Raw genomic sequence first — 17,985 nt, 5'->3', positions numbered from 1 at the left:
AATTTTGTAAATAAATTTTCTATGCACCCACTCTGGAGACTCCCACACGTGTAAACACAGTAAGTTTTATTATTGTAACAAAGCAAGTTTTACACCTCAAAGTTAAAACAGTTTCTTTCCCACCCACCCAAATGAAAGGTGATTTAATGCAACTTCTATGAGACGACAGGTCTTATTTTATTTTACCCATGAAGCAGTTAGGGGGCCAAAATTTACAAGCTTGTTTTTTTTTTTTTCCATTTTGTTCTTTATTAAAAATGTCATTTCAAATCTCATGGATATCTGTAAAACAATACAATGAAAAAAAAAAAAAAGTCCCATAGAAATGGTGTCAAAATAACCACTCTCCCCAAATAACCAACATACTCCTGCCCCTCCCCCCTCCCCCGAAACATTACAAGTCAAAAGGAATGAGCTGGTACTCGTTAACCACATAGGGGGTGAAAAAAACAAGTTTCTTTCAAGGGATCAACATCCCAACTGAAAAAAATTAAGGAAATTAAACGGGGGATAAAGAAATTGAGGTTAACTAGCGCTGGGTCACTACACCATGGCTTTAAGTCATCTTACCACAACCTTTAACTGGAGGAATTCTGTGTGAATCGTCTTCAAACTCTACTCAGGATGCCGTGCTGCTTCTATTTTTATTTTATTTAATAATAATTATTATTATTATTGAGATGACTTTGGGGATGGTACTCACAATTCATTGGCCTTAGACGAGTCTAAAGAAGAACATAACATGGCACCAGCGAGGTGAAGAGGCTCCAGAATGGAAAATGAAGCACACGCAGATTTATATATAAAAAAGTAAAAAAAAAAAAATTTAAAACCTTTGCTCCCGATCATGAGTGGAAAAACAAAAAACGGGGAATAGAAGGTTTAGGGTCTGAGTAGATGATATTATTTCTTAGTCGTCTTCTCCTTCGTCATCCTGAAACAAGACATCAGAAAGTCAGTGACCGCTTGAAGACAAGCTACTCTTAAAGAGACATCCGTATAAGACCACCATCACTTTACCTCTCCATCTTCTCCATCGTCCTCTTCATCCTCCTCTCCATCTTCATCTCCCTCCTCATCTATGTCCTCCAGACCCTCCTCATCCTCGTCATCGTCCTCACCTTCACCCTCTTCGTCATCCATATCAGGGACCTGGAGATAAAAGAGTCGCCTTTTAGCACTTTTATTTCAGACGTAACAAAGTCCCAAACACATTTTATCGGAAGATGAAACCGCTTAAACAGATGTTTGCTTATTGATACGTCCAACTTTAAACATACCAGGTAGTACTGCAGGGGGTTTGGCCAGATGTCGTCCTTGATGACCTCTCCGAGCTCGTCAGCGCCGGCGTCAGCGTGATCAGTGAACCAAGTGAAGAAGCTCTCTGGCTCTTCATGTTGCCTCTTCCTTCCTGCTTTGTTCTGTGTCTGGCTGGAGCGCTTAGTCAGGTCCTACAAACAGAGAAACATAAGATGTCTGAACTGTACAACACTTAATTATGCAAGATGATCATAAGAATGCCATTTAACTGGTTACAGGTAAGAAGAGAAGCTTCTAGTTTAACTACACCTACCTTTCCTGATTTCCATTTGATTTCTGTCGACTTTGAAGACGGGTCTCCGCTCTCGTTCAAATGGAACTCTTTGGAAAGTAGTTTGTTTTCAAAGTACGGATTTTCATCGAAATACTTGAAGACATAAAAAAACAAAAGAGTAAGAACACAAAGAAACACTTTGCACCTCCATGTTGTGTGTGTGTATCTTCACTTACAAAATCTATTCTGTAGCCTGACTTGATGTCTTCAAACTCGGTCACCTCCACTCGGCTCAGGTAATGAAGTGCTTCTTCATCTTCCTCTCCCAGTAGAGCAGATACTGTGAGGGGAAATAATATACAGACCACACTTCAACTTTAGTCACTGTCCAAATTACTCAAACTTTTGTCAGTGTAGATAACAAAAAGAGATCATGGCGATAAAAAGCTTGTGTTGAGTTGCTCACCTTGTGGATGGTTGACAAACGTGGTGACCCAGAAGTTGGGGATTTTGGCGATCAGTTCTGACCTCTTCTGAAAGAATGGCTGACGGAGTTTGTTGTATTTCTGTTCTACTTTGAGGATCTCCTCACTGGCTTGCTCATTCAACCTAAAAAGGGGAAAAAATATCAAACCAAATTAAAAAAAAAAAAAACAAACTAAAAAAAAACAAACTACAATTTCAAGTATATTTAATCAGGCACCGGGGAATTTAACAGTACACTACGAGGGCACAGATTTTCATGGCAAACCCAGATTTAAGCATCTGAATTCACTAGTTAGTTACGCTTCATTTTAAATGTGTAGTAACATTAATTTTGAGTTTTGTGGACAGAAAATCAGCATTACAGCCACAAATTATAATAATTTGACTTTTTTACCTGTCGATTTCATTTTGAACTTCATCGATGTGTTCAATAGCTTCTTGCTGCTCTTTCTCTGTGGGGAGGAAAAAAGACAGATGCGTTACAAAATATGCAAAACATAACAGTCAGGACTTTTAGTAAAAAGAAAATAAATGGATGTTATCAATAAACTCGTGCATGCATGCAAAACAATGTGTTTTTAAAATCAAGTTAATTTACCATCATTGTGAGTTGCTTTTTGATCCGGAATTAAGCTGAATGCACATCATGCACTTTTGGGTGTTTACATATTGTTCAGTTAATTTAATATTGTATTTCATTGTAAATATTGTGCATTTTTAACGGGAATTTTTATTGTATATATTATGCATTTTTATACTTTACGTGCATCAATAAATGACTGCTGTAGCGAACACATTTCCCCTTGCGGGGTTAATAAAGTATCCATCTATCTTTCTAAATTAATCCTGCGTTCGTTTGCGGTATAATACGGCACACGTGCCAGGTATACAGGGCTTAATACGAGCGGCCAATGGCTGCAGCTCTCGCGGCTCAAGACTTCTCCGTTTCCTGCCGGCTGCTACCGACGAGGCCGCGTGGTTCAAATGTGGGACACAGAGAGAGACACTGAGCTACAGGACAGTCTAATACCCCCATTAACGGTCAAACTGTTGCTCGTATGGTGTAGTCCTGCTACCATTTGTGTAAATATAACAATGGCCTAGCTTTTCTGATTGAAGGGCCAGTTGATTTAAATGCATTTTGACCACCAGTAACAAAACATAAACGTCTTCAAGCTAGCGTTAGGTAACACTACAACAACAACATTAGCTAGCTGGCTAACTGCTAATGCCCGCATGAAATGGCCAAAATTGCCAGGTTATTAAACACCATAATATATATGCTTAACATATAGGTCAATTAAATGTACTTTTACAACGATACGCAGAACAATGACCCTCCAGCATTGCACACGGCCACCAAGTCAGTAGCCAACGACACAACTGAGCCACGCTTGATAATGCTAAGCTAACATGGCCTCTCAGCACCGGTCTGAACTGAAACAACAGCAGGCATGCTAATAAATGAGTTAGCTTGGTGAGCTAACTAGCTAGCTGTTATCAGAAATGTGAACACGCGCGCGACCACCGTTGCAACCAACGGTCGACCACAAAAGAAGGTCCCGGAGGCAAAAAAATATAAGGAATAACATACAACGCAAATTAAATGTTAGAAGAAGAAAGTAAAGAAAATGGCGGTTGAATAGAGGAGGCCGCCATTCTTACCGGAGGTTTCGTCCGCTCCGTCATGGTTCGAGTTCAGCTCCTTTTTACTCACTTTTGCCGCCGAGGCCGACATGTTTTTCGTAACTTACAAGACGCCTGAGAAAGAAAATAGCTCGTAGCTTTTTAAATCTGGTTTCTCCCTGAAAACCAAGGAGAAATTTTCGGGCGCAAAGTTCACAAGCGCGTACAGAAAAAGCCCAACAACGTGCTTGCTTTCCAACACAATGTAGCGTGTGCGTGATGAGCGAGGAAGTCACACCAACCGCCGCTCACGCGCTCCTTTTCATTATGAACGCGCCTCGCCGAACGGAGGGAAGCGCGAGCTCCGCCTCTCAAAATAGGTCTCACTACTCAGCCCCAATTTTACCGATTTACTCCTCATTCTCCTCTTTAAAAATTACACCACAGATAAACTAACCTCGAATTAACCACGCATATTTTATCTAATAGTTTTTAATTAATTGCCGCACAAAAAATTACGTTTATTCAAGACGTCGTCAGTTGGACCGACTCGCACTTGCGCAGTTAAAAAAAAAAAGAACCGCTGAATGTCAGACAGGAGGAACCTCATTCTGGTGGGCAGTGCTCATGAGTCCGCCGGGTTTAACTGTTTATTTTAGTGAAAGATTAAACGCAAAAAAGCACATTTATTTTATATAAGTCCAGTAGTTTGCATATTAATACACTGTGCAATACTAAAATGATTCTGTCTGTATATATAATATTTTAGTTATTGTGGATTTTTTACTTAATATTCTTTATTGTTTTATTATTATTATTACTGTTTTATTATTATTACTGATTTATAATACTTGTTTTGATCTTGTTTTTTACTGTCTCTTGTTTGCACTATCCATTATATATATATATATATATATATATATATATATATATATATATATATATATATACATATATATATATATATACTGTATATACTCCACTATGCTGCTGTAATCCTGTAAATGTCCCCACTGCGGGACTAATAAAGGATTATTTTATTTTATCTTATCTTATGTGTAAATTATAGCCAGGAGGTACAATTTTGAGGTAGTTGTACTTCACTTTATTTCCATTTTAAGCCACTTCATACTTCATACTCCACTACATGCCAGAGATAATAATTGTACTTATATTCCACTCTATTATCTGAAAGCTTCACTTTGGAGATTTAGATTATGATTAAAACAAAATATTAACCGACTACTGCAGGCAGTTTGATTCGTCAGTTAAATGTGAAAAATGTTAAAAACAAATGTAACAAAAATATAACTTTAGAGAGAAGATCAAACTGGTGTGCAGCATTACAGTACAATAAAGTGCAAATAAACAAAATACACATAATAAAGATGATCAAAAACGTGCGAAAAACAAATGAACACAATGCAAAAGAAATATAAATCGACTAAATTATAATGTGTTATTAAAGATTAAGCTAAGGAAATTCTTGTGCCAGAGTTTCATCAAATATTACACTAGAAGAATAGCACAAAAAAACAATAGAATACATATAATACAAAGAATACAAATATAAACATATATCAACAATAGAATAACAATTATTAAGTGTGAAATAAATAATATTGACACCGGTGCAAAATGGAACACAATGGAACAGTAAGGTATAAATAAATAAAGTAAAAAATTATCAACTACAATAAAAACAAGTACAATACAACAACAAATTAGACAAGTTGCATAATGAGTACTTTTGTATATTTTGATGCTAATATTTCTACTTTTGCTTAAGTAAGATTTTGAATGCAGAACTTTTACTGGAGTATTTTTAGAGTATGGTATAGAATACAAGATATGAGTACTTCTTCCACTTCCACTGGTGTCCTTTCATGTCTACATGGTAACTTTCCTTTTAAATCAATCAATCAATCAATCAATCAATCAATCAGTCAATTTGATCCCGAATAATCTCCATCATCATTTGTAACGGCAACACAGCTGAGAAGACAACATGCAACCAACAGACAGTATAGTGCACATGCAGGGCTTGTAAACATCCACGATGGTGGTCTAAATATCCAGGATCATGTGATTATTAATGTCTCTCACACCCCCCTTCTTAGACACAGCAGGTTTAAACAAATCTCCCCCTAAACACTGCATGCAGGCTGCTTTCTTCCTCGTCCCGAAGAGAGCAGCAGCAGCTCTGTGTTTCTCTTTTTTGGTCGGCGACGGCTCAGGAAACATGTGGTCATGCAGCGGCCAATGCAGAGCCCAGAGCAGGCAGACCAGCACTGTCAGAGAGAAGGAACTCCCCCTCTCCTGCAGAAAGAAACCCCCTCTAAAAGAGACAGAGAGAGGACGAGAGAGAGAGAGAGAGAGAGAGAGAGAGAGAGAGAGAGAGAGAGAGGGAGGGAGGGGGGGATTTGGTTACAGAGGAAGACGAGGATGCAGTGGGATGGGGATGCTGCAGAGGAGGCTGCACGGAGGCATAAAAACAAACAGGAGGACAGCCTGTGTGGTCCAGGTCTCAAGATGTAGGAGCTGCATCATCAGAGAAAGAGAGAGAGAGACAATCAGAGTGTGTGTGTGAACACACCATAACATCTCTTGTGTTTCAAGGATATAGTGAAGGTGGAGAGGTGCAACCCAGAGAAGTCCTCCCTCCTCCTCCACCTCCAGGGAGGATGAGAAAGTAGTCCTCTATTCAGCAAAGGAGCGAGAGCGTCACCCCGAGGTTAGTAAAGTGCAAAGTCATCCCAATTCGATGCATCTCTCCTTTGCTCACTTGTTTTTTCTCTGTACGGTATGGGAATGACTCCCTTCATGTTGTTCCACTTGTTATGATAAATTATCTCCCCCCCCCTCTTCCTGTCCCGGCTGACTTGTCAAAGTGTGGTGATGAAGTGGAGGTTTGTTGTCTCTCTCTCTTGATGTGATGTCGTTATCCAGGATCAGATGTTGTCCACAGCTCAGCAGATGCTGCAGGATAGCCGCTCCAAGATCGAGCTGATCCGACTGCAGATTATCAAAGTCACCCAGGCTGGCAGCAGCAGCAGCAGCAGCGGTGTTGGTGGAAGCTTTGGCGAGGATGGAGACGAAAACCCTGACAGGTCCCCTCATGGAGGTCAGAGTTCACGAGACATGACCCCCTTTACAGGGTCACACAATGATGCACTGGATATTTTAATCACACATCTTGTTCTAGAGTCTTTATGTAAAATTAGGGATATTTCCTCCAACTTCTTGGATGTAAATTAGCTCTTCAGTGGCATTCAATCATCTATTGATCGATCTATGCATCTATCGGCTGTCTGTCAGCAGTAGTGACACGATCAACACGACTGTGACACAATTCATTGCTTTTTGTTTACAGTCGGACTTTCTAAATGTAGAGGAGGAAACCAGAGATTAAGAAATAATAAGAAAAAACTAAATGGACAACAAAGTATTGTGATGATACAACTGTAATGCAATTGTATGGCTGAAAACCAGATATTTTAACCTCCAAAGCTCAAATCTATCATTGAACTAAATATGATCAGGGTTCAGATTGGAAATTGAAGTATTGACAACCAATTCTATCATTCCCTGCAGTTAATAGATGTTGTACTATTTTATTTCTTTTCAAAAATTATAAATTAGTGTCAAAAATGAATGTCTTCCTTCGGTTTCAAGGGGTTAAAAACTAACAAAGACTTTTGTTTTTGGTGGTCAGAAGGTGAAAAGAGGTGAGGAGTGCTTGGTAGAGTTAAAAGAGGTTATTGGTGTGAATACTTTGTGAAATTGTAGCTGCAACACTGCAACATCGATAATCTTCATCTTACTTTTCCTGCTGATTTAATCCACGTATGTTGTTAGCTTTCTTTTCTTCGACGATGCTTTCGGTTGTGATGTTGCAACAAGCTGCAAAACATTTATTATTTTAGTTTCAGTTGTGTTTTTTGTGTCCCGCAAAAAAACAGTCTCGTTTTAGAAGAATTTCCACTGAAACAAAGGTCGAGTTCAGAGACGCTGAGCAGAATGTTCTGGTATCAAAGACCCACACCGGTTGTTTCGTGCTTCCTGCCAACTGCCATCTCTGTGGGTGTTGTTTGTATAATCCGGAAAGTGAAACCACTCTGGCAGCATCAATGAGAGTAAACGTGACATGTAATTCTGAACTAACACTGGAAAAGTAAAAGAGGACATGAAATAGGTGACGAGTAAAGTCTGTACTTTGTTTCCTCGGCTCACGTTTCCTGACCCCTGACCTCTGACCTCGTTCCCTCTCATTGATTCTTTATGATGTTGTGATCTGCGGGGGAATTGAAGTCTACTACAGCAGGCGGTTTGATTCACAGAGTCAGTTAAATGTGAAAAATGTTAAAGCAAATGTAACAAAAATATAAATTTAGAGATGAGATCAAACTGTATTCATCCCCAGGGGAAGTTGTGCAGCATTTGCAGCACAGAAGAGTGCAAATTAACAAAATACACATAATAAATATGATGCAAAAGAAATGTAAACAATTAATGGTGAAGATCCACAATTCTCATCTTCTTTATGGAGGATAAGCGACACATTTCTAATTAAAATAGACATTAAATTACTGCTGTTTTTAGCAGCACTAGTAAAATGTTTCACGCCATATAAGCATAAGCAGGAATTAATTAAAAAATGTTGAGAAATTAGGTACAGAATTCATTCTTAATTGATTCATTTGAATATAAAGAAACCAGGTCAGTTCAGAAAAGGATAATTGTTGCAGATTTCTACCATTTAAAAGTAAAAGTAATGATGAAAATTGATAAAATGTTTAAAACTAGACATTCAGAAGTCGATATCACCAAAGCAGCAAGAGAAATATACTTTATTTTATCCTTATATTAACTTAGCAACAGGTGAAGGGATTTCCTCCCCAGTCATCATTTATCCTTTATGCCTTTTAGAGCTTCCATACATTTCAGATAAGTGGCTAAATGCCAGAAACATAAAACACAGTCACGTGAAGACCTTTGCCTGCAGCACAGTGACATTTTAGAGGAAAAGAGAGGGCTCACTTCAGCGTTATAAATATTGAATGCAGGAATGAAAAGAGGACGCATCGCTCGTCCCTTCACACTAAAAATACTCTCCTCTTCCTCTCAGCGATCTCTCCGGTCGCCGTCAGTGCTGTGGATGTTCGTCTGGCAGAGCTGCAGCGCTACATGCAGAGGGAGTCGGATGTGTTGTCGCTGGCCAAAGATGTGGTGAAGCAGCTGCAGGGAATCTCATCGCTGGACCAGAAGGCACTGGCTGAGGTCTGAGGCTCAATCTGTCTTATCTTATAGCTCGAGTCCAGGGACAGATACAGGCTGGTGTGCAAAATATATGCTAAGTAGTGTTATTTTGTAAGACTTTCTATACTCACAACCTTTAGCTACAGAGAAAGATGTCGACTGAGAAGATTATGGTTCCTCTGATAATCAGTTTTGGAGGTCAGAATCAGTATTTTAAACCTTGTTCATGTTCCTGTAAAAGGTTTTCCTCATAACTTGCTCATTGTCATGATGGAGAAGCATCTGAAACAGCCTTTAGATCATTAAAACATGACATGATAATACATTAAGAACCTCTGAGGACCACACTGGTGTCTTTCACAAGTTCTTTCCTCTTACAAAGCGTGTACGTACAACGGCTGACCTTTTTCCAGAGCATCCTGTCCTGGCGAGTCTTCTATTGGTTTCCATTCATAAGAATCAGTTTGCAGAACTTTAAATCAACTTATTTGGGTTGTGTAATCAAGTCTGCGTCATGTTTTAATCATCTGATTTAATTTAGACTGATTTCAATTATTATTAACAGACGTTCACTGTTTTATAGATCAGACAATGTAAGCAGGGTTTCAAGAGTTTATTTGATTTGTAATCAGTAATATAGATAATTGAAAACGTAAAATATGCAAAGAAAATAAAGAGTTCAGAGTTTTGGTTTGTTTTCAGTTTCCAGTCACAAGGACACTGATTAGCTAAAATGTTATGTTTAATAAAAGCACATTAAAAAAGCCAAAATCAATCAGAGTTAAAGTCTTAAGTCTGGAAAACATGTTTACGTTGGAAGTGGAGCATCGGTTCCTGTATCCTAACATACCAATCAGCACTATGTTCACAACAACGCAGTGTTTTATCTTCCCTTCAGGCTCAGGCCCGGGTGCAGGAGTCCTCCCAGAAGCTGGATCTTCTGCGGCTGTCTCTGGAGAAATGCACGAAGGAAAAGAACCAGGAGCCAGAAGAGGAGGTGGACCCCTCAGAGGGACCCCCGTCTCCACGAGACTCCGGACCTGGATGTCCCCTGTCCACCTCGCCGTCCATCTTCTCTATCCGACCCGCCTCCTTGACGGGTACGTTGCAAATTATGCTGTTTACTGACCAAAAATGATCAAATTCAAAATGTTTTCATGCGTGTATATAGATGATTAATCATCAGGCATTTTAAAAGTTTGCATGAGTAAGAGGGTCACATAAAACTACCACTTTACTTTGAATAAAGTCATGCATTTTGTCTTTGTACGTTATGGATCCTGCAGAGCACCACTTTCGGAGGTATTTTCTCATTCAAATCCGCAGCCGTTCTCTGTAGATTCATGGTTTACCAGACGCTGACCTCTGGTTGAGTGTAATCAGATGTAATCTGCTGGTTGTGGGCCGGTTCAGTTGTAAGCCAGTTTCGCCTTTGATGATGTAACAAGGAGACAAATCCATGGAGTTGCTCATGTTGGCAGCAAATAATGAGAACGAGTCTCAGAACACTCGCCTCCACAGCGGTTAGAGCTGCAGTGAGAAGGAGAAAATTAGGATGAGAGAGCTCCAGACAGAACTGATTAGAGGCTTTGGGTCGAGAGATTTATCCATGGCTGACAAATGAAGGGTCTTATTTTGAAAACCGCTGCGTTCCCTTTGGTCAACTGCCTTAACTGAGATTCATTACGAGCTTGGGTGGATTATGAGACAGTGGTCCTCTGGGCCCAGACATGCAAAGGGCCCCACCACCTCTCTTATATAGGAGAAAGACTCACAGACTTCATACAGTTCAGCCTGTTTGTGTTGTAAGTAACGCATCATTGTGTCTCTTTGTAGTTGCTTTGTGATCTTTTCATATCTCTTTATAGCCATTTAGTTTCTCTTTGTAGACATTTTGTGTCTCTTTGCGGTTGTTTTGTGTCACTTTGTAGCTGTTTTGTGACTCTGAAGTCATTCTGAGTCTCCTTGGAGTTTATTTGTGTTTCTTTGTTGTCCTTTCCTGTCTCTTTGTAGCCATTTTGTGGTTGTTGTTGGTGTCTGTTTGTAGTTGTTTTATGTTTGTGGTCATTTTGAGTTACAGGTTGGTATGATTGTTTTGGAGGACAAGGCCTGGGGGGCCTCAGAGTTTGGGCCCCTGGGCCTGTGTCCTGTAGTCCCGTTCAGTAATGATTACCAGTAGAGCAGCACGAGAAACATGCATGGATGGTTATTATTTAGTAAGATCAGAGCTAAAAATCACATAAAACTTGTGTGTACTTACTTTTACACTTGATAGCAACACATTCTTATTTTTACATTTAGACTTTCAGAAAATATAAAAGATACATAACTGTATTAATATAGAAACACACACAAGACAAACACAATTTTAGTATTTAGTAGTAAATTCAAGACCTTTGTTGTCTCCTAATAGAAGAGGTATTACAGTTTGACCTTTAACACATTTAATTTAGCAGATGCTCTCGTTGTAAACTGAGAATCAAATATTCTGTTTTTTAAAGTCAACATTTTCTTTATTATTGTTTCAGGCAAACTTGAAGTCCGACTTCTTGGATGTGAAGATTTACTGAAACCTCGGACAAACCCGGAGCAGGAAAACCACCCGAGTCCCACTGAGGACAGTTCAGGAGCTCACAGGACGGACGGACTCTCTGGTAAGTGGACAAGTTGTATTTTAGTTCAGTTTCTCAGCTGTGTTTCCTACTGAAGGATGAAATGTTACTGATCAATAGAATTCTTGCAGTTATGAAAACTAACAATAATAATACAGTAAAGAGTAAGAATAAGGTAGTGCTTTAACTTCAGGGCTGTCTGAGTCATTTTGGATGAATTATAGATAAAATAGAAAAGTTGTTTCAACATGCGAAAATGTGAATTTATTTTCTAATGATAAATTAAGAATTATTCACTTAATTGTTTTCTTTTAGTTAGTGATATATTATATTGTATTTTTTAGAACAAAAATGGATCAACAGGATACACATTTATATGTGATTATGAGTTACTTAAAAGCATGTTCAGGTGAGAGTGAATGTTTTTGACCTTGTGAACAGAAGTTATGTTAACTCAAAGTCATTAAATACCAGCTGCTTCCAGAGCTTTCAATCCTTTCTTATGGTCTTCATCTATGGATGGACCTTGCTCAGTTGTATGACGTTGTTTTGCTCACTAAAAGCTTTTTTTTCTTATACTGAAACATGCGTGTTAAGTATGAAATCCTCGTATAAATGTTAATCTAATATCAGCATTTTATTACATTATAACTTCTGCCAATGACATTGGAAGTCATCTCAAAAATCCCTTTTTCTGAATGGCATGACATTTACTTTCTCATGTCAAAGTCTCACAGAAAAGACAAATGATAAACATTTATAACTTAGTTTAAGTGAGCAGCTTTAGAAGTAGGAGCCTTTATTCATACTGACGAATGAAAGGTTTTATTTTGAAACGCTACGTTCACGTTGGTCACCTGCCTTTAGCAGCTGAAGAGTTGGTGGAGACCAAACCAGATCTAAAAGTAACGTGAATATTTGACTTACATTCATCAGGTGGATCGATGGGATGATAATGTTGCCCCGTGTCTGCTGGATGTGGAAGTTGTGTTGGTGGGACTTACAATGACTATGAAAAGGAGAAAAGCAGACACAAAAAGACTCAAAATGACTACAAAGAGACTAGAAATCACAACAAAGCAACTACAAAGAGACTCATGTCTTCAAAGACACACAAAACAATTGCACAGGTTACCTTGTTGGATGATTACGTGTCAGACTCCTGAGTCCGTCCGCTTGTTGTGAAGTTTTTCTGCTCCAAAGTGGCCAAAAAACAACAATGAATGCATCTTTAAGTTAATTCAAATGAACTGTCCACATTGTCACATCACTTTGCTTCTTTGAACACACACATATTTTATTGCACTCATATTATTTTCTAGTCCAGAAAAGATAATTAGTTTTATATCTTTATATTTCAGTTGAAATTAACTTCCTGAGTGTAACTGTGACGTGTGCAAAAACCAAAACTAAAGGTGCACATATTACAGTAACGTAACAAGTGTATTATACATTTTAACTTGTTTAGTTGATAGTTATAATCAGACTTTTAACTAGAAACACTTTCTGTAAACAGAGCAGAGAGGTCGAAAGGGCCGGATCGAGCTTGTTGTGATTTTTTGGTTATTTCTTTCTGTGCATCAGCGGAGGTCAGCGCGGTGCTTCGGCTCGACAGCAGAGCGGTCGGCCGGACGCGCTGGTCCGCCGTCAGCAGGCTGACCTGGGATCAGACGTTCTGCATCCAGCTGGAGCGCGTGAGTCCAGTCACTGACATGCAGTCAGAAAAAAATAAAAAATAAACTCAACTCAAAATGGTTTAAAATAGATTTAGATTATTAAATGAAAAAAAACAGCAAATCATCACATTTCTGTAATTGTTGCACAGAAAACTCATTTTTGTTAATTAAAATAATTAATTAATCGACGAATCATTTCAAGTGCTGTATAAACTGTGTGGTGATTTAAATTATAACAGAACATTACATTTTAAAAGCTTTTTGTTTTGTGTGCAAAAATCTTAGTTAAAAAAAACTAAAGCTGTCAAATAATTGTACAATATCCCCCCCCCCCCGAGATGTAAATGGAGTAAAAAAGTACAAAAGTAGAAAAGTAAAGTACAACTACCTTAGAGTAGGATACTTTAGTTAATGCACTTAGTTACATTCGATGAGGACATTAATTAAACCCCGAAAAACGTGACATGAAAACATTTATGGGATAAAAAAAACACCTATTTTTAATCATGACCAGTTTGAAAGTGTCGGAGAAACTCAAATGATCGCACCACCAGATTTCCCATCATGTAAACCTCCTTTACCGTCGACCAGCTTCAGTATCATTCTTCATGTTAATTCTGATCCACACCACCAACGCCCGATCAGTCGTCCTTCTGCATGAACTTCCCTCCAGACCGTCCTGTTTCAACCTGAAGTAGAGTTACAGACACCAGAGGGTCACTGGGACACAGATGTTCTCCTTGTATGATGAATGCACCGTCTACTTTGTGACATTGGTGCAGAAATAAAACAACATCGGCAGCTTGCAGGCTGCAGAACAACGCTGCATGTGCTGACACACATACTGTATATATATATATATATATATACACATTTATATATATAAAACCAGCAGCCACAGGACTTTATACAGAGGACACCATGCAGGACAGAGAACACACTGACACGCCACAAGAGTTACATTTAGAGGGTAGTTCAGTACCTCTGCATAGTATCACGGATCAGAGTCATGGATCGACACCGGTCCATCACACCACTAAATAAATTAAATAAATAGTTATATGACCATAAATACAAAAAGCAAAAGAAAACTGGAAATTGAATCTTCTTACAGATATTTATTCAAATCAGACGTACACACTTTGTGATCGGAGTTTTTAAAAAGTAAAAAAATAGTATTGTATTTACATGTCTTTAACGTCCCTAGTCTTGTTTGTTGTTGTGTTCATGGTCAGCTGTGCCACTCCTTGAAGCAGTTCCTGTCTGCTATGACACACAGAGCCACATCACACTCCATGCACTTCCAGGGCGTCGACAGCCTCACTTGCCTGGTCTGCCTGCAGTGCAGACACGTCCTGCGTCCGTACGACGCCCTCTTGCTCGCGTCGGGTTGATCGGATATCGGCACGGGCAGGTGTCCGCTGTGCGCCTGCGCCGGAGGCACCGCCACGGTGACGCCGCACAGCTGGGCCGTCAGCTCCTGCAGGAAGGCCCGGTGGGTCATCGGCTGCTCCTGCTTCTCCCGGCACAGCTCCTTGTGGAGGAGGAAGCTGTTGGTGGCCGCGATGTCCAGGAAGTGGAAGAACAGCGTGCGGTACCAGCGCATGGTCTTGTGGTGCACGTAGTGCTGGATCAGCTGGTCCGACAGGTCCACGCCGCCCATGTGCTTGTTGTAATCCACGGCCGGCGTCGGGCACGCGATGTATTTGGCGGTCCACTCGCCGTTAGGAGACTTGACCCTCCTCTGCACGGTGCTGCCGGAGTACGCCGGGTGGATCGTGGAGCAGACGGAGACCTCGCGAGTGTCCATCCACTTCACAAAAACCAGCGGGCCGTCGCGGATCCACCTGATGGAGCCTCTGGGATCCTTCTTCCTCAGAGCGTTGGAGTTCGTGCGTGGGCACCCTCTTCTGTTATCCTTATACGTGCCGCACGCTCCGATATTCAGGCTGAACAGATCCTTGAAGAGCTTCGGGCTGGTGTAGAAATGGTCCACGTACAAATGAAAGCCACTGCCCAGGTACGCCGTCTTCACCAGGGACATGACGGAGTCGTACGCAAGTCCAACGCCCGAGGGGAACTGCGACTTCCCCGTGTACACGGTAAAATCCCAGGTGTAGCCGTTGCTGCCGTCGGCCAAAGCGAAGAGTTTGAAGCCCCACTTCGTCGGCTTCCCCTTCATGTGCTGCAGCATCGCGGCGCGTGCGTTCGTCGGCACCATCCTCTCGTCTACCGACAGGTTCTGCCTCGGGTGGTAAAAAGACTTGCAGGCGTCTTTGATCGAGTCCAGAAGGGGCTTCAGTCGGAACAGGCGGTCGTGATCCGGCGACCCCTTCCTTCTGTCGTTCTCCGCGTCCCTCTCGGGGTCGCTCATGTGGATGTTCCACGAGATCACCCGGTACCGGTCCCGCGGCATCACGTTGGCCGGGAACGGCACGCTGAAGATGCTTCTCTTCTTCCAGTAGTCCTGGATGTTATCCAGCTTCACCAGCGCGAAGAAGAAAGTCAGCCCCACGTACTTGAAGAACTCCTGGGTGTCGAGGTCGGTCCATGAATATTTTTTGCCCTTTTCGATGTTTTTGGCCGCTTGTTTGTTCGTGTTTTGACAAAGAGTTTGAACCGCGTCGTTGCTGAAAAACAGTTTGAAGAGGTCCAGCGGTGTGTACGTGGTGTTGGAGTTCAGCTGATGTCCCGGCGGTCTCGCTGGGATGAATCTTCTCGGCACCGGACACGAATCCAGATCTGTATCGGTTTTCCAGGCCGCGGTCGAGGGTGCCTGAGGTGGAGATCTGGATCTGGTCTGGAGTGTTGATCCTTCTCGTGCACTCCTGGACCTGGAGCCCCGTGAACTCTTCATATGTGGCGGGGAAGGAGATCGCTCTCTGGGCGGCTCTTCTTCTGTGCAAGCGTTTCCTGCAGCAGAGTTGCTCGGCTCCTCGGCGTCCTCTTGCTCGTCGTCACTGTGAAACAAATAAAAATCATCAGAAAGAGCGAAGGTTTGAAATATCAGATCACATATCATCAGACCAGAAAGTACATGAGGACAATAGCTGCTTGATATCCCCAAACTCCACACAGAGACTGAGGTTTGTCAACAACCTTGCATCGGTTTAGAGAGGTCTGCAGGACGTAAGCAGCTACAGGAGACACCAACAACAACCTGCACCTCCTCCAACCCTTTACCTCAGATATTCAATCCGTATTCTGAGATAACAAGTCATTATTCTGAGATAACAAGTCATTATTCTGAGATAACAAGTCATTATTCTGAGATAACAAGTCATTATTTTGAGATAMCAMGTCATTATTTTGAGATACCACGTCATTATTTTGAGATACCACGTCATTATTTTGAGATAACAAGTCATTATTTTGAGATAACAAGTCATTATTATGTGATAACAAGTCATTATTTTGAGATAACAAGTCATTATTTTGAGCTAACAAGTCATTATTATGAGATAACAAGTCATTATTTTGAGATATTTAGTCATTATTTTGAGATACCACGTCATTATTTTGAGATACCACGTCATTATTTTGAGATAACAAGTCATTATTATGAGATAACAAGTCATTATTTTGAGATAAGTCATTATTTTGAGATAACAAGTCATTATTATGAGATAACAAGTCATTATTTTGAGATACCACGTCATTATTTTGAGATACTACGTTTTTAGTTAGAGATATTAAGTCATCTTTAGATAACAAGTCATATTTAGATACTGAGTCATTACTTTCAGATATTAAGACAATAAAGCATGGTTTCATATCTGTACATTTACATATATGTATATGTATTTTGACCATAATAATAACAATAAGATAAATCATCTACATGCGAGTGTTTCTTTCTGAATATTATTTTCCAGGAAACCAAAACAAAACATTCCGCCAAAACATTCAGTTTGTGGACATCCTAACATAAACTCCAGCTCACATCCACGTCTCTCTCTTGAATCTTTGGACATTATATCTTAGTTATGTGGTGACATTAAACACTCCCCCCTCATGCGTGTCTGATGTCTTGATCACAACACAAGTTACAAAAACACACGTGCACCGCTCACATCAGATCCTCAGCCGGATCGATTCCCTCCTGATAAGCCATCTCTTCATCTGTGAGGAAACTCTCTGCTCCGGACTCTCCGTCGTCTTCACTCTCCACCACAATGGGCGCCTCCGCTGTGCTGTTCGACGCCATTTTTTGGGAGAAAGAAGGAAAATAAAGTAAATTAAAGCCCGAGTCAGCCGGTCCTCAAACAAAGTGTTCCATCTCGAAAAGACAGCGCGCGTATTTTTTTTCGGTTTCGCCTTCGTCCCGTTCGCCTCGTTGTGATTGGCTGGTGCTCCTTTTCCTTCTGATGTCACTTCCTGTCATTTTCACTTCCTGTCCGATTTCACCTGGAACATGGGCTCGCGCCGTTCAACACTGTCCGAGTGCGCAGAGGATAATCGATACATTATTTTTTATACAAACAGTAGACTTCTCATTATTGCGGTTGCTGCCCAAAAATAAAGGACTCTTCTTCTTCTTTGGATTCGGCAGACTTGACGCAACGCTGCCCGCTACTGTTGTTCTTCTTCTTTTAGTTTAATGGCGGGCAACCGTTACATATACGTTGAATACTGCCACCTACTGGACCGGAGAGATATTTATATATATATATATTTATATATTTATATTTATATATACATATTTATATTTATATAAATATATATAAAAAATATAATATATACACATGTATATATATTATATATATTTTTTAATTTATTTTTTATTTTATAA

General features: G+C 40.3%; 3 protein-coding genes and 1 long non-coding RNA gene across 6 annotated transcripts in view; 1 reads left to right on the top strand and 3 right to left on the bottom strand.

Moving 5' to 3' along the window:
* Window positions 1-45: 45 nt before the first annotated feature.
* seta (SET nuclear proto-oncogene a) lies at window positions 46-4,158 on the bottom strand. Its single transcript, XM_031870544.1, has 8 exons — window positions 3,686-4,158; window positions 2,415-2,472; window positions 2,001-2,143; window positions 1,771-1,874; window positions 1,574-1,687; window positions 1,281-1,451; window positions 1,021-1,152; window positions 46-934 (listed from the first exon to the last, which is right to left on the bottom strand). Exons 1-8 carry the CDS (start codon window positions 3,756-3,758, stop codon window positions 911-913), a joined length of 819 nt encoding a protein of 272 aa, XP_031726404.1. The 5' UTR covers window positions 3,759-4,158; the 3' UTR covers window positions 46-910.
* Window positions 4,159-6,084: 1,926 nt separating this feature from the next.
* LOC116396136 (serine/threonine-protein kinase N2-like) overlaps window positions 6,085-17,985 on the top strand; it is a 20,166-nt gene continuing 8,265 nt past the window's right edge. For both annotated transcript variants that reach the window (XM_031870557.1, XM_031870558.1), the window contains exons 1-6: window positions 6,085-6,380; window positions 6,596-6,770; window positions 8,775-8,926; window positions 9,804-10,005; window positions 11,434-11,559; window positions 13,102-13,211. In XM_031870557.1, coding sequence (XP_031726417.1) covers window positions 6,602-6,770; window positions 8,775-8,926; window positions 9,804-10,005; window positions 11,434-11,559; window positions 13,102-13,211 — 759 coding nt within the window. In that variant the 5' untranslated portion in view covers window positions 6,085-6,380; window positions 6,596-6,601. The remainder of the gene's footprint in view (window positions 6,381-6,595; window positions 6,771-8,774; window positions 8,927-9,803; window positions 10,006-11,433; window positions 11,560-13,101; window positions 13,212-17,985) is intronic.
* LOC116396139 (uncharacterized) lies at window positions 9,468-13,216 on the bottom strand. Its single transcript, XR_004213581.1, has 3 exons — window positions 12,653-13,216; window positions 12,445-12,526; window positions 9,468-10,435 (listed from the first exon to the last, which is right to left on the bottom strand). It is a non-coding gene; the product is annotated as an uncharacterized LOC116396139 (long non-coding RNA).
* On the bottom strand, window positions 13,775-17,566 carry LOC116396138 (piggyBac transposable element-derived protein 4-like). 2 transcript variants are annotated; one of them, XR_004213580.1, is made up of 4 exons: window positions 17,267-17,566; window positions 14,382-16,153; window positions 14,176-14,229; window positions 13,775-13,882 (listed from the first exon to the last, which is right to left on the bottom strand). XR_004213580.1 is itself a non-coding variant. In XM_031870559.1 (2 exons), exons 1-2 carry the CDS (start codon window positions 17,398-17,400, stop codon window positions 14,425-14,427), a joined length of 1,863 nt encoding a protein of 620 aa, XP_031726419.1. In that variant the 5' UTR covers window positions 17,401-17,566; the 3' UTR covers window positions 14,292-14,424. The 2 variants fall into 2 exon arrangements, 1 of the variants encoding a protein (XP_031726419.1); XM_031870559.1 differs by lacking the exons at window positions 13,775-13,882; window positions 14,176-14,229 and having other exon boundaries at window positions 14,292-16,153.

This window comes from Anarrhichthys ocellatus, unplaced genomic scaffold, assembly GCF_004355925.1.
Source record: "Anarrhichthys ocellatus isolate YVR2014 unplaced genomic scaffold, GSC_Weel_1.0 scaffold53, whole genome shotgun sequence".
NCBI classification, from domain to species: Eukaryota; Metazoa; Chordata; class Actinopteri; order Perciformes; family Anarhichadidae; genus Anarrhichthys; species Anarrhichthys ocellatus.
The sequence above is the reverse complement of the archived record's forward strand: the minus strand, read 5'-3'. Positions and strand labels throughout refer to the sequence as shown.